A 12790-nucleotide genomic window follows, 5' to 3' on the forward strand; every position below is an offset into this window, starting at 1 on the left:
TCATGCATTTATGCACCGAGTGACGCAGGGCTGTTGGTGAAATGTGTTATCTTAACACCTTCATGAAACTAGGACAGAATTTGCAGGAAAAGACACGGAAGGCCCTGTCTAAATTTTAAGGGCTGGAATTTGCAAATAGTTGTATTTTTTAACATCGTTTCCCATAGATAATTCTGTATTTTACAGAGAAGAAAGACATAAAAAACCCCACGTGGCTAGCATTTCAGAATGGGGTTTTTTTGATACAAACTAATTGTTGTTTTCATTATGTTAATTGCCAGAAAGATAATGTGCTGTCTGTGAGAGAGAAGGACTCTAATCTCCAGGTGTTGAATGTAGAGATGACTGAGCTGAGGCCAAATGGGCTGGCAGAACTCTGGTTCCCCCCACTTCTTCTAGATCTTTGAGCTCTTACCTTACTTAAGACTAATGATGAGACACCAGAATTTTCCAGCTTTTGAAGGTAAGTGCTGTTACGCTAGTGTAGCTGCCTTTGCTCATGAGGTATGCAATGACAGCATGCTAGTTTCTAAACAGATACAGTTTAGCAATGCATAGCATGCATGCAGGTCAGGTATGACTCAAACAAATCAGAGGGGATGGAGAAAAGGTGCTTTTGTACTGGAGGCAGAAGGGTAGAAAGGGCAGTATTTCGTCCATCTGAAGTGAATACATAGAAACCTCATGAAAAAGTGATGCTAAACATATGTGGCCTTTTGGAAAGTGTTTCTGTGCAAATGCATCCACAACATCTAGAGTGATAAAAATCATCTACTGAGCTGAGTCGTATGGCATAGTTGAAGTGGAGCTGTAAATAAAGTGGTAGGCGGTTTCCTGCTAAAACTCCCCTGCATGTCCAAGAACCCACTGTGACTCAGCCATTGCAGTCACTGGGAACTCAGTGTAGACACCCTTTTCTAGTTGGGTATTTTTACTTCTCCTTTTGCACCATATTAAGAGGGACTCCATTCATCCCTGGAGGAACCAAATTGACAATGCAACCCATTACTTTTTGTTGTCTTAAGGTAATGATCTTAGAGTAGACCAATGAAGCCGTCTGGACTTCTTGTTAAGCTATCTGATTATCGGTGATCCATGCCTGCAAAACAGCCTGTCTGCTCAGATCCCTGTTAGGCCTTCACGTGAAAGCTCTTGGTACTTGAAGTGACATACTTTAACTGGGCTCTTAACCTCATCCCTTGATGGCCTAAACACTGAATTTTCGTTGCATTCATTTCACATACAAGAAGACTCAGGAGTGACTTTTTATTTTGAAGAGCATGTATGTAAATACGCTGGAAGGAAGGGAAACAATTATGTATTTCCTTATAACACACTTTCTAATGTGTTATAACCTAATGCTCCTTCAAAGAATTAGCATCTTTGGAAAGATAAAACTGAGCAGGAAGGAGCTATGCTCTTGTTAAAATAACAGCAGTAGATTTTAGGTCAACAGCATCTCACTTGCCCTAGAAAATGTAATGTTTGAATCTGTCAGATGTCAGCTTATTCCTCTGGGCTCATAGTTTTGGTACATCTTTTGTCAGTAAGATAATGCTTTCCCTGGTACATTTTGAACCTGCCTGGGTAGTTGCCTCTCCATGTGAAAAGTTGTGTACCCACACGGCCGTAAACTTGGCACTGGCAATTAATAAAACAGATCTGGGCGATTTGCAGGTTCCCATGAGCTGAGCTAAAATGAGCTGTTCTGTTCTTTCTCCCTCTTTATCCCATGCAACATTTATTTCATTGCTTCTTCCTTTCCTCTTTCATTTGTAGCTTGTCCCTTCTCCTCCAGTTAACAGTCATTTTCCCTTTTCATTGTACTCCCTCAGTGCTAGTCCCAGCTAACTCCTTATTGGCTTCTTCCATAATACTGCTGGAAGTTTGTCCTTATCTGACCTTTCTCTGTGTGAACAAAGTTCTGTGTCCCAGGTTTAAAATTTACTCCACTCTTTGCTTTTTTTCTGCTTTACAGCTTGATGTTTTCTAATTGCTTCCTGTAATTTCTGTTGAACATCTCTTTTAGTTTCAAGATGCTCCTTGTCTTTTGCTTTCTTTCTCTCTCTGATATCAAGTATACTTCATGTAGTTGGGTTTTTTTTTTCTGAGAATTAAGTCTACCTTGTCCTCCAGAGTTTTCAGTTTAGCATCTGAAGATTATCTGTGGTTCCTTGTTAGTGAACTTCCTTTCTGGGAAGTTCAGCCTCCTTGTATTTTGACTCAGATCTTTAACAGCAAAGTAAATTCTCTTTTTTTCTTGCAAATTCCCATAAATGCCCACCTTTCTTCTCTTTTCCCTTCCTCTGCCCAGTACCACACACAGCAGTGCTATGCAGTGCATTGCTTTATGAAAGCTGACACACGGTTGCTTTCCCTCAGACAAGTTCTCTTTTGCAGTTCTTACAGCTGGGAATGGTGGAGGATTTGGTTTGTTTTGAAATCCTCCCATCTGAAAAGCAGGAATCAGGGTTTTCACAGAGTGCACCTGAGGAGGTGATACCTGATGAGCTGGTGTCAGGAAGGAGCTCAGATTATTGCAGAGGCCAAAGGGAAGGTTGGGGTGGCTCGCACTGGGGCCTGATGCCAGGGAGTGGGCCAACAGCAGGGCCTGAGGGCTCTGAGGGAGCAGCTCTGGAATGATTTCAGAAAGCAGAAGCCCAGGAAAGATGTGTAGCCCAGGGTCATTGGGTCAGGGAGGGGACACACTAGTGTGGAAGGCTGGATGTTTTTTTGTGAGGGAGGCTGGACTAGATGATCTCTAAAAGTCCCTTCCAACCCCTACCATTCTATGATTCTATAGAGAAGGGAGAGGTTTTGAAGTGGCTTTAGACAAGTGGAGGAAAAGGATGTGGAGGACACTGGGTCCAAAGACTGGGGGAACTCACTGAGCGATGGGTGGAAGTCTTGCAGATGTGGTACGGACGAGGGGACTCAAAGGCAGGAAGGCCTGGGGATGACCATCTAGCAGAGCTGGTGCCATTAACTGGGAACCTGGTTTGGGGCCTGAAGACACACATTGATCTGCCACATCCCTCTTCCTCCCAATGGACTGCTGTCACTCTCACAGACCATCTTTTTCTTCTGTCGGAAGTATGGTGGTGTACAGTATGTCAGCACATAGTACATCCCCTTTTAACACTCTGATAGCCACACTAAATGATGATTTTACTTCACCAGATGACCAGTATTCTCATCATCCTCTGCCCACATGTACTCTTTTTTTAAACATATCACTATATTGGTACTTAAGAAAAATCACTGGGCCACGTGGGTGGCAACTCTGGTGCCCCACAACACAGAGTGGCTGAGATCCTGCCTTCTGAGAAGAGCTCACCAGAATGATCTGCTAGGCCAGTGAGTAGGCAGAGCCTATGCTGCTGCAGTGCTGCAGCAACCAGCACTCCTGCAAGGCCACTGCCGCTGTGTGTGTAGCACGGCAGCCCATGCTCACGCTGGGGAGGGAAAGTGTTGCACCCGTGTTGGTCACGGTGAGTCATCTCCACCTTCTGCTACATCTAGCACGAATCTCATTTGAAGTTACTCCAGTGCATCAGGGTGGGTTTTTTTCAGTATTTCCTTCACCAGATGCTGGAGCCACAGAAGTGAAAATAATTGCCTTTACAAGAAATGCCATTGAAATTGAGAGCTAGATCACACTAGAGGGAAAGGAAACAGATTTGGAACAGCACTGAACAGTGCTACTCAGGTACTCACACGTGGAGTCAAACTGTTCATCAGAAGTAATAAAGTGAATATAATTCCCAGGTATTCAAGTGTACCTGCCAGCACTTTTCTTCTATGTGAGTGGAAATCAAGCAAGGAAACACTAGTTGGGGAAACAAGTCCAGTTAACCATAAGAAAGAGGGATTAACCAGAAGACTAGTCAGCCTGCTTTACTTTCAAGATAAATTTGTGTCATTCTTTTGACATAATGCTGTGTGCAACTTAACACTAAGTATCAGCTTTAAATGGGCCTCTGCACACCACCACCTTGGATTACATCCATGGTTTTGGTCTCACTCGTATTATGTGGTTGCCAGTGACTCTTGTGGCCATGCAGATTTATGTCTACTGTTTAAAACTACAAAGTGACCTCAAATAATTAGGTAATTGTGCTGTAAAATCACTTGTATGATGCAGTCTGCCTTCAAATACACAGCTTTGCAGTGGTTTGGAAAACTCTACCAGGAGTTTACCCAGTGTCTCCTCTGTTTTCCTCCTGTACATGTACTGAAGTAGTTTACAGGAACAGGTTTAATAGGAATGTGGACTCAGCTTTTCCAAATAATTAGGAGCAAAATCTTTACTTGCATACTGGGCCTGACAGTTCTAACTTCAAGAAAAGCCACATTGGGAACTAGGGGAAACAAAGATTGCCAGAACAACATTCAAATGGCATTGTGTTGTTTATATTTGAATCTCTTCTTTGTGGGAAGTTCTGGTCTTATCTGTAATACTATGCAAGTTCCTATTAAAAGCCAGTTTAATTTTAGTATTACTCAATTTCCAAAGAAAGGATTTGGGTTTGTGTTTAGCAAACTGACTGCCAAGCCCCCTCTGCTGGACTGAAAAAAAATGTTTTCAGCCCTGCATGCTGCAGACATCTAGTAAAAGCATTCCAGCTTATTACTGCTCAAGTACTTACAGGCCCTGAGTTCATTGAGATCATCACTATCTTTCTGTTATTATCTGTTGTTACCTGTCATGAACTGAGCTTTAGAGAAGAGTTGGGATGACTATTGCAAATGTTCCCATCCCTCCATTTGAATGAGTATTCCATTTGTTCAAAATTCACCCTGTCATCTTAATTAATTTGTCATCCAAGTCAGTTTCAGGAATGACCACCCTCCCTGCCCCGCCCCTGTATCTCATATGCATTATTGACATCTTCTGTCTGTGATATGATGGCACACAGTTGGACAGTACTTGCAGAATGTGTCTGTACAGGAAATAATGAAAATCTGAATCCTGAATTTTCCAGGGCCATTCAACCTGCAAAGATCTGCTTTGCTTGTCTATAAGTGTGACAAGAAAAGTTGGCTATGTGAAAGATGATACTGTGTGCTGATGAAACCGTGCATGTCATTTGTGTATGACAAAGCCTTTTGCAGGGACCAGCTTTATATTTACAGATTGGGAAATAGGCCCAGAAAGGAAAGACAACTCATTAGGTTGAGCACTAAATTAGGAGATGAGTTAAGCCCCACTGTGAAACAGCCAGCCTGGTGACCTTGTACTAGTTAAGCTAAAAACCAGAAAAGAAGTGTGCCACACAGAATTCTGAAGTTTCTGAGATAAAGTGTTGGACCCATGTCTGGTTCTCTATGCTGCGCAAAGACAGCTGAGTTTCTTTGAAAGGACACCCAAAGCAGCCAGTATGCCATGCAAGGAGCCACTAAGCAGCTGTTGCCTGCAGAAGTGTGTCTGAGGCTTTGCCCACTCTTGAGCTGGTTAAAAAACTGGTCTTTGAAGGATGGCAGTCATTTAAAAGTGGAGCAAGCCAAGGGAGCGTTGCTGGGACAGCTGATAAGAAGAACTCTTCAGTGTATGGCAAAGTGAGATTTGTGTCCCTGCTTGGCAAGAGGGCAGTCAAGCTTCAGTTCCTCAGTTTTCTGGAAAGTGTCCTAACTGCTAAGCAGAGCTCTCTTCTCATTGAAGAGGAAGGAGGAGGATTTGTTAGCCAAGAGAGACAACTAAAGCACTCACCTGTGAGTGGGAAACACTGGTGCCTCTGAGTTCTCTTCCATATTGTACACTAGGCAGTTATTAGATAAGCTACATAAGTGGCATTTGAAGCTGAGCCAGAATTCAGTGGCTCACCTCTCTCAAATCAATGCCCCAACCCGCAGGCTTAAAGGCAAGTCCCATTCTCTCTGTAGGTCAATGGCTCTTGAATACCTCTCTGTGAACTAAAGCAAGTTCACAGGAAGGCCAGAAAATGTTTCCTTCTATAGGCTTGCGGTGAGGCCACCACTTAAAAATGAGCTTGACAAGCATGTCCTTGAGTCCATCTATGCCAGGAAGGATCTGAGTCTGAATTTCCCACATTTAAGCATGAAATGCCCATATTCCCACAAATGATCTCACTGGTAAACTGTTGGATAAAACTGATGTGGTTGAAAAGATGTTCGTACCCCTTGAAAGAAAATGTCCCTAAGGAAGTCTCTGAAGGGATGATGAGCACTCTCTCAAAGCTCCATTATTTCATTCAGTTGGGGAAAAAAATAAAGTTACATTTGTCCCATAACAACAAAACTGTAGGAGAACTGAGGGAAGGAGAAACATACTGAATTGGTGTTTCATGTGAAAAAACCCCAACTTTTGAATGTAATTGTATTTCAGATGAAAAAGTGAACTAATTGAAGTCTCCAAGAATACATGCAGCATGTATCCTGGTGAGGTTTTGAGTGAGTATGCAGTCTTAGCTGTAGTAGCCAATAAATGTTAAAAATAACAACAGGTTTGGACCAGAAAGAAGGCTAAAAAGCCTGGAGTTCTAAGGAAATTAAAAACTGAGCCCATATTTGGAACTTATGCCCAACCTCCTCTCTCAGAGGGCAGGAGGTTTAAATACAAGTAGTTTCAGGTTTTGGGTATGCAATATTCTGTGACTATGCAATATTTCCTGTCTGCTGAAATGCAGCTGCATTGCCTCCCGGGTTTAAATCATCTGTTGCCTTGTAACTGCAGCAAAATAAAAAGTTTCTTTTCCTTCTGAATAAGGTTTTATTGCAGGATTTGAACACGCTGAAGGAAGAAGAGAGAAAGGCAAAAAAGAAGAGGAAGCACTTCAGTCCCAGGCAGTGGGTAATCAGATACAGCACTACAGCTACAAGTAGAGTATTCCTTCCCCCTGAGGCATTTGGCCAAGCTTAGGTAAACCTCAGTTTTCAAGGTCTGCAGTTTAGACGTCTCATCCACCTCCACAGGAATCTTGTGTTTCTGTGATCAGAGCTAACCTGCTTCCACAGAGGCCAAACTGGGGCCAACCAAGCTGTAGCTCTTGGTAAAAGCTGGGAGAGGAGGCAGGAGCTCTCTCCTACCCGAGCAGGACAGAGGACCAGGACTCACCCAGGATATGACCTGCCACTTTCCAGAGGACTTTTTATGTAGAGCCTGTATGTTTGTTACTAAAATGCAGAGTCTGCTTATTTATCCAGAGCTGCAATACGAAGGTACAATGTAAGAGCTATGAAGTTGAGGTGCTGTATGTTCAGACATTTACAGATAATGTAAAAGTGTGAATGAAAACAGCAAAATGAAAGCAGTTTGTTCTTTGATATGTGCCTGCATGAGAAATGGCTACCAGGAAAGACAAAAGCATTACTCCTAAAGCATTTGTCTATAACCTTACTGAGGAAACAACAAAGCACTCTTTCCTACTCATGTACCAGGAATTTAATGGGGCGTAATGCAAGATTACACACCATAAATTATAGTTCAAGATCGTTGCAAAATGTGTAAACTTGCATTGATCTCAAGAATAAGAAACTTAAACTTTCCTCACAGTTTAGGAGGAAGAATTTCATGGCACTCCTTCTTTTATGGGTTTACAAGTACTCTTTACAAATGTTACCAGTTTGCAGCACTGCACAGCTGTGTGACGGAAGATTGCAGAAGTACTGGTGGGGAGGGCACTCTTGTTTCACAGCTGGGAAATGCAGCCTTTAGAAGGAAACACATCTATCTGTTTTACAGATCAAAGGATGAATGAAGAAGCCTCTCCAATTACTTTCAGTTCTGTTTCCTTTGGCTGGAATTTCTGTTTGCCCCAGCGAATCGTGTTCAGCCAAAATCCAAGGTAGGACAATCACACTTCTAAGAAAGAGAAGGGAAAGTAGCCATGAGCAAAAGGGATATTCACTGAATACTGCCAGCTTTGAGTAAAATGTGGCACTATTGAAATGAACACTCCTGTGACTGTGAACTTTAGAGATTTTCTTAATAAGAAGGCTTGAAGTATGTAGCATGTCTCAGGAGGCCCAGGGTACCTCTCAGAGTAGGGCCCAGGTCAGAAGAATCAGTAGATTGGTATTGAGCAGTGCTGGTTTTATGGGGAGCATATACTGTAATTGGACAAAGTATTTTATGAAGTCTATCCACATATATGCTGAATCTAACCTATATACATGAATGCTTTGTTTTCCCTGTTGGTGTGGAGCAGTGGAACTGGGGAGTGATTTGGGCCAGCCCAAGTTGCATTTGAAAAATGTCTGCCCTACATTATTCATTCTTTCATCAATATAGTGAACAATTATTAACCAACCAGGATGGAGGCAAAAAAAGGGGCCTGGAGAATACTTTTGCCACCACCCAGATGTTCACCCAGACACTTGATTTGGCAGAAATGAGCATAAAAGGGATTGCATTAAATGACAGTGTGAACACAATACTGTACCCCCTCAGCTCCACTGGTGAGTGCTGGAGGCTCTTGTGGTCTGGAGTAGACCAAAATACCACTGATTTCCCAGCAAAGGAAGAGCTGGAGGTACCAGAATGCAAATAAATCGGTGGCCTCTGTCAAACAGTAGGTTCTATTCTTCCACTGCCTTCAAATCTATGAAAACAATGAAAACAAAAATACCTAACCGATATCTGTTAGGATTGTTTGTTAGTAATCACAGTATTATCTTTTTAAAGTGTCTAGATAACGTGCATTCAGACTAGAGAGATCTATAGACAAGAAAAGAAACTGCTTGGTGCCTTTCACTTTCACCCTGTGCAGTTTCTCGTAAATGAAGCTTTAACCGGCAGCTGAGCCTGAGTGTTCTGAAGAGCTCTGCCCTCCCAATCCAAGGTCCTGTGCTGTCCTTTTCCGTTGTAAAGTATCCACTGCCTGAAATTCACATCTATTCACAAGCTAGAGGAATGATGTGACTCTAAGTGCCTGATGTTTGGAAGGTCAAAACTCCAGAGGTGCAAGCAAAAACATGTCACATTGTCCTGTCTGCCCTGCACAGCCACTCTATGCTCTGTGACATTTGCATCAATTTTAGACACCATCTGCACTGAACTGATGTCTCCTAGTTGGCTCTCAAAGTATTCACAGCTTCTACTTTAAATCAACAAGTGCAGTTGGCTTTTGCAATAGAGTGCACTACTGCGAATCTGGTTTTGTGGGCTTGTCAGGTTTGCAAAATAAAGTGTGCTGGTTTTGCCTTTATCATTTATTGCTGCTTTTCATGACAAGCTGAAAGCTTGCTAAGTTTTTGCCTTCAATATTTTTGAATCACTGAAGAGTTGTGTTTTGATTGCATTGGCATTTCCAGTCCCAAGATTTGTTGTTTAGTTTGGAGGACTGCATTTAGAAACAGCCTCTGTGTTGCCTAACTGTGAAATGTATTCTTTAAATATAATTCAGTAATAATTTGATCTTTAAATTTATTCAGGTGAAGAAGTGTTTGTACAGCTGCCTCACTGCAGTCTTCAGCACAACCATTAGTTCAGTAGAAAGGTCAGGTTACCCATACGTAAGAAGTGATTTAAATGTTTTCCCTTGAAGTGGGTCCTTCTCACAATTTCTTTGTATGTTTCTCTGGTTCCTTCCGTTTTCCTGTTTAGATCATAACACCAGGTTTAGAGACTTGATGATAACCTTTTTAGCACCAGTAGCTATCTAGTAGATACAGCCAGTAGATATAACCTTTTATAGCAGCGGTAGATGTGTTTACCTTATCAGGTACTGGGTACCATGAGGTACTCATGGATCAGTTGTCAGTGATGGTTTTTTCAAGACTTCAAATGCCAGCAGTAAAAGCCTGACCTTCATTCCATCAAATTCATGTTTGATCCTGCATATTCTGGGCTTAGTTGACAGAGATGGGTCTTAATTAGAGAGTTCCAATATAAGTTATAAGGTGCTATACATACTACCTACAATCTAGAACCTGTGGTTAAAATCACTTAAATCAAGAGGTGGGAGCAGTTTGTGACATTTTAATGTCAAATTATGTCTTAAAATGTGACATTTCCAAGTGAGTTGTAGAGGCCTTTCTAAGCTGAACTTGTGAGACGTCTCCCAGTTGGCTCATGCAATCTTGACCCTTGACTTTTTTTAATGTGAGGACACATTTCAGCAATTGCACATCGAATGTCCTGATTCAGGAAGAATTCTGGGATTTTACTTATCCCTTTATATCTTCACTTATAACTATTAAGAGATAAACAGGCCTTGTGTAGCCCATACACTAATGTGGCTTTCATCCAAAATGAAGGCCGTAGTTGGAGAAGCAAGCTTCTATTTGTAGGTGGTGTGACAATTAGTGTGTTCTAACTCTGGCCTTGTAACTACTGCCATTTTCTGAGCCTTGCTTCACAAAATGCATGCCATAACATAAGAAATTGAAAAGAATCAAGCTTATTTAGGCCCCAGTCCGTCTAAGTACATAAAAGCATTTAGGTGCTATTATTGAGCAGTTTTAAACAAAAGTTTCACTGCTGCTGATTTCCTCTTTGTGGTGTTCTTGCTTTTGCAGTCATTCAGCTGCTTGCTCTGAATTCACGCGCTGCTTCCCAGCTGCAGAGGAGCCTGAGGCCACCTGTTCCTTCAGCTCTGGTTTTAGCTTTTGCTTTCTGAAGTAATGATACCAGTGCCTTCCTGCTCAGCATGGAGCAGCATTCTTCCCACCCAAGGCCCTTTCTGCTCTTTGTCTCAGTATTACTGCCAGCACCAGGTGAGATGGGAGACCATTTGCTCACAAGAACTTTCTAAACAGGATGGCAGTGCTGCTAGTGCCCTGTGTCCAGTGCAGGATCCTTTTCATCCAGCATTCCCAGGCAATCACAGGGGCAAAGCTTTTCTCATAGCTTGATAGAAATCAAATACAGCAATTTCAAGTAGAGATTCTCTGCCCTTAGGGCAAAATTTAGTTAGTTGAGGACAGCCAACTCCTCAAGTAGCTTGATGTTAATCTTAAACTTCCCAAGGGTTTTTTAGCCTGAATGAGTGCCTGTATGTGCTAAGTGGGATATTGGTATAAAATTCCTGAGATGCTATATTAAAAATCTGAACTCCTTTTAATCCTGTTCTAACATTTTATTAATGTCAAATTACCTTGGCTGGTGGTGGTGACGTTTTCAGTTTAAACAAGACTGGTAGGGAGAGATGGTCCCTTTCATTGCACCTAAGAAACATTTTCCCTGCTTGAAAATTTGTCTATTAGTAAAAGCCTCTCCCCACTAAGCACTAGAAATGTATTTCTGGAACCTTTAATCAGGCCTTGCATCTTGCAAGACCCTGCCAATGTATGGCAGTAACTTCTGCCTTACTGGCCTCTATGTATATTTATAATCTTTGGCATCTCAGAATGACTGAAAATGGCTAGCTAAAATAAGTTCTTTATTTTCTTGGTGCAGGAGTTTGAACAAGCTCACCTGGAAGGCAGCTTTACAGAGTATTTCCAGAGCAGCACACTACACTGGTAAACACTGTGATGAATGCTTTTTTTCACCCCCTTTCATCACGTTGTCATCCTATGTCCTGGTTTTGGCTGAGACAGAGTTAATTTTCTTCCTGGTAGCTGTTAACAGGGCTGTATTTGGATTTAGTGTGAGAATAATGTTGACTGAAGTTGTAGGTGGTGTTAAGTAGTGCTTATCTGAAGGATTTTTTGGTTTCCCAGACTCTGCCATAGAATTGAATCCTATTCCATAGAACCCTGATTTATTTCAGTTACATACCAGCATATTTATAGCATGGAAAGAAATAAACAGGTGACACCCACTTCTGCAGAATGCAACTGGAGCTCTCTAAGCACTTCCTCCAAGTATTCTTTGTAAATGAAATGAGTCAGCTAGGCTGGAGAGCATCAAACTTTTCACAGCCCTTAGGCTACCATCAGTAGGGATGTGTGCTGAGTGACAGGAACTGGTTAAGTTTGCATGATGGTGACAGACATGAAATAATTTCTCTTGTAAAGGCTGACCACACAAGCTAAGGCTTCCACCCTCTCTGAGGAGGTGCTTGAGCCAGATGCTGTTTTTCCTCTGCCACACACAGGTGCAGCTGGCAGGTCCTGGCAGCTGCAGGACTTGCTGTAATCCCCTACTGATTCTGCTCAGCATATGCCAACATGCAGTGTACAGCACCTGTATGAGGTTCTTAAGGAAAAAAACAGCATGAGAAAGTGCCCTGTAACACTTTACTTGAATGCATTTGACACAAAAGTTACTTCATCTTATCTCAGAGGGACTCCCATGCAGTTTTGGCAGGACAACACTACAGGAGAGGCCAGACTCTTCTTGTTATTAGTAATAGTGTTCTGATGTCTGTCACTCACAGACCTGCCTTGTCCAAGTCACTTCTGAAATGGCACTTAATCAGAGCTCCCTATAACTTAAAACTTGCCAAGTTGCACCTGGAGTTTCCCTGTTTCAGCAGATGACTTGCCTGCCTCCACATCTTTTGAAACTGATGATCACACATAATTCAGCTCCCATCTGCCAGGCTGGTGAGTTCCAAAGTGTAAATTAAAAGCAACTGAAGTTCAGGTTAGGGATGCAAATATGACTGACTTCCAACTCAGTAATTCTGACCAACTAATTTCACATCATTACTTAAAATTCAGTGATGATGAGATAGCCTAAAAAAAATCCAACCCAAAAAGCTGAGAGATGAGGCTGGTTTTCCAGACTTCATCTACCATATCCACATTGCATCTTTTATGCTGTACAAAACAAACACAAGGAAACAATTCAATGTTAGAGTTGTTTCATATAGTTCTGTGTGCAGTATAAGAAAATAAGCATAAACTAGGGTGGATCTCTTAAAGCTGAAACTTGACAGTT

General features: G+C 42.0%; 1 protein-coding gene across 8 annotated transcripts in view; it reads left to right on the top strand.

Moving 5' to 3' along the window:
• Positions 1–12790, top strand: part of RMI2 (RecQ mediated genome instability 2) — a 34665-nt gene that overhangs the window by 16187 nt on the left and 5688 nt on the right. For 5 of the 8 annotated variants that reach the window (XM_061992508.1, XM_061992507.1, XM_061992509.1 and 2 more), the window contains 2 exons: positions 7703–7805; positions 8252–8580. In XM_061992508.1, the coding sequence (XP_061848492.1) occupies positions 7703–7805; positions 8252–8510 (362 nt within the window). In that variant the 3' untranslated portion in view covers positions 8511–8580. Of the gene's footprint in view, positions 1–7702; positions 7806–8251; positions 8581–10479; positions 10826–12790 lie in introns of those variants that run through there. The other 3 variants (XM_061992510.1, XM_061992514.1, XM_061992512.1) reach the window with 2 other exon arrangements.

Source organism: Colius striatus, chromosome 3, assembly GCF_028858725.1.
Source record: "Colius striatus isolate bColStr4 chromosome 3, bColStr4.1.hap1, whole genome shotgun sequence".
Lineage (NCBI taxonomy): Eukaryota > Metazoa > Chordata > Aves > Coliiformes > Coliidae > Colius > Colius striatus.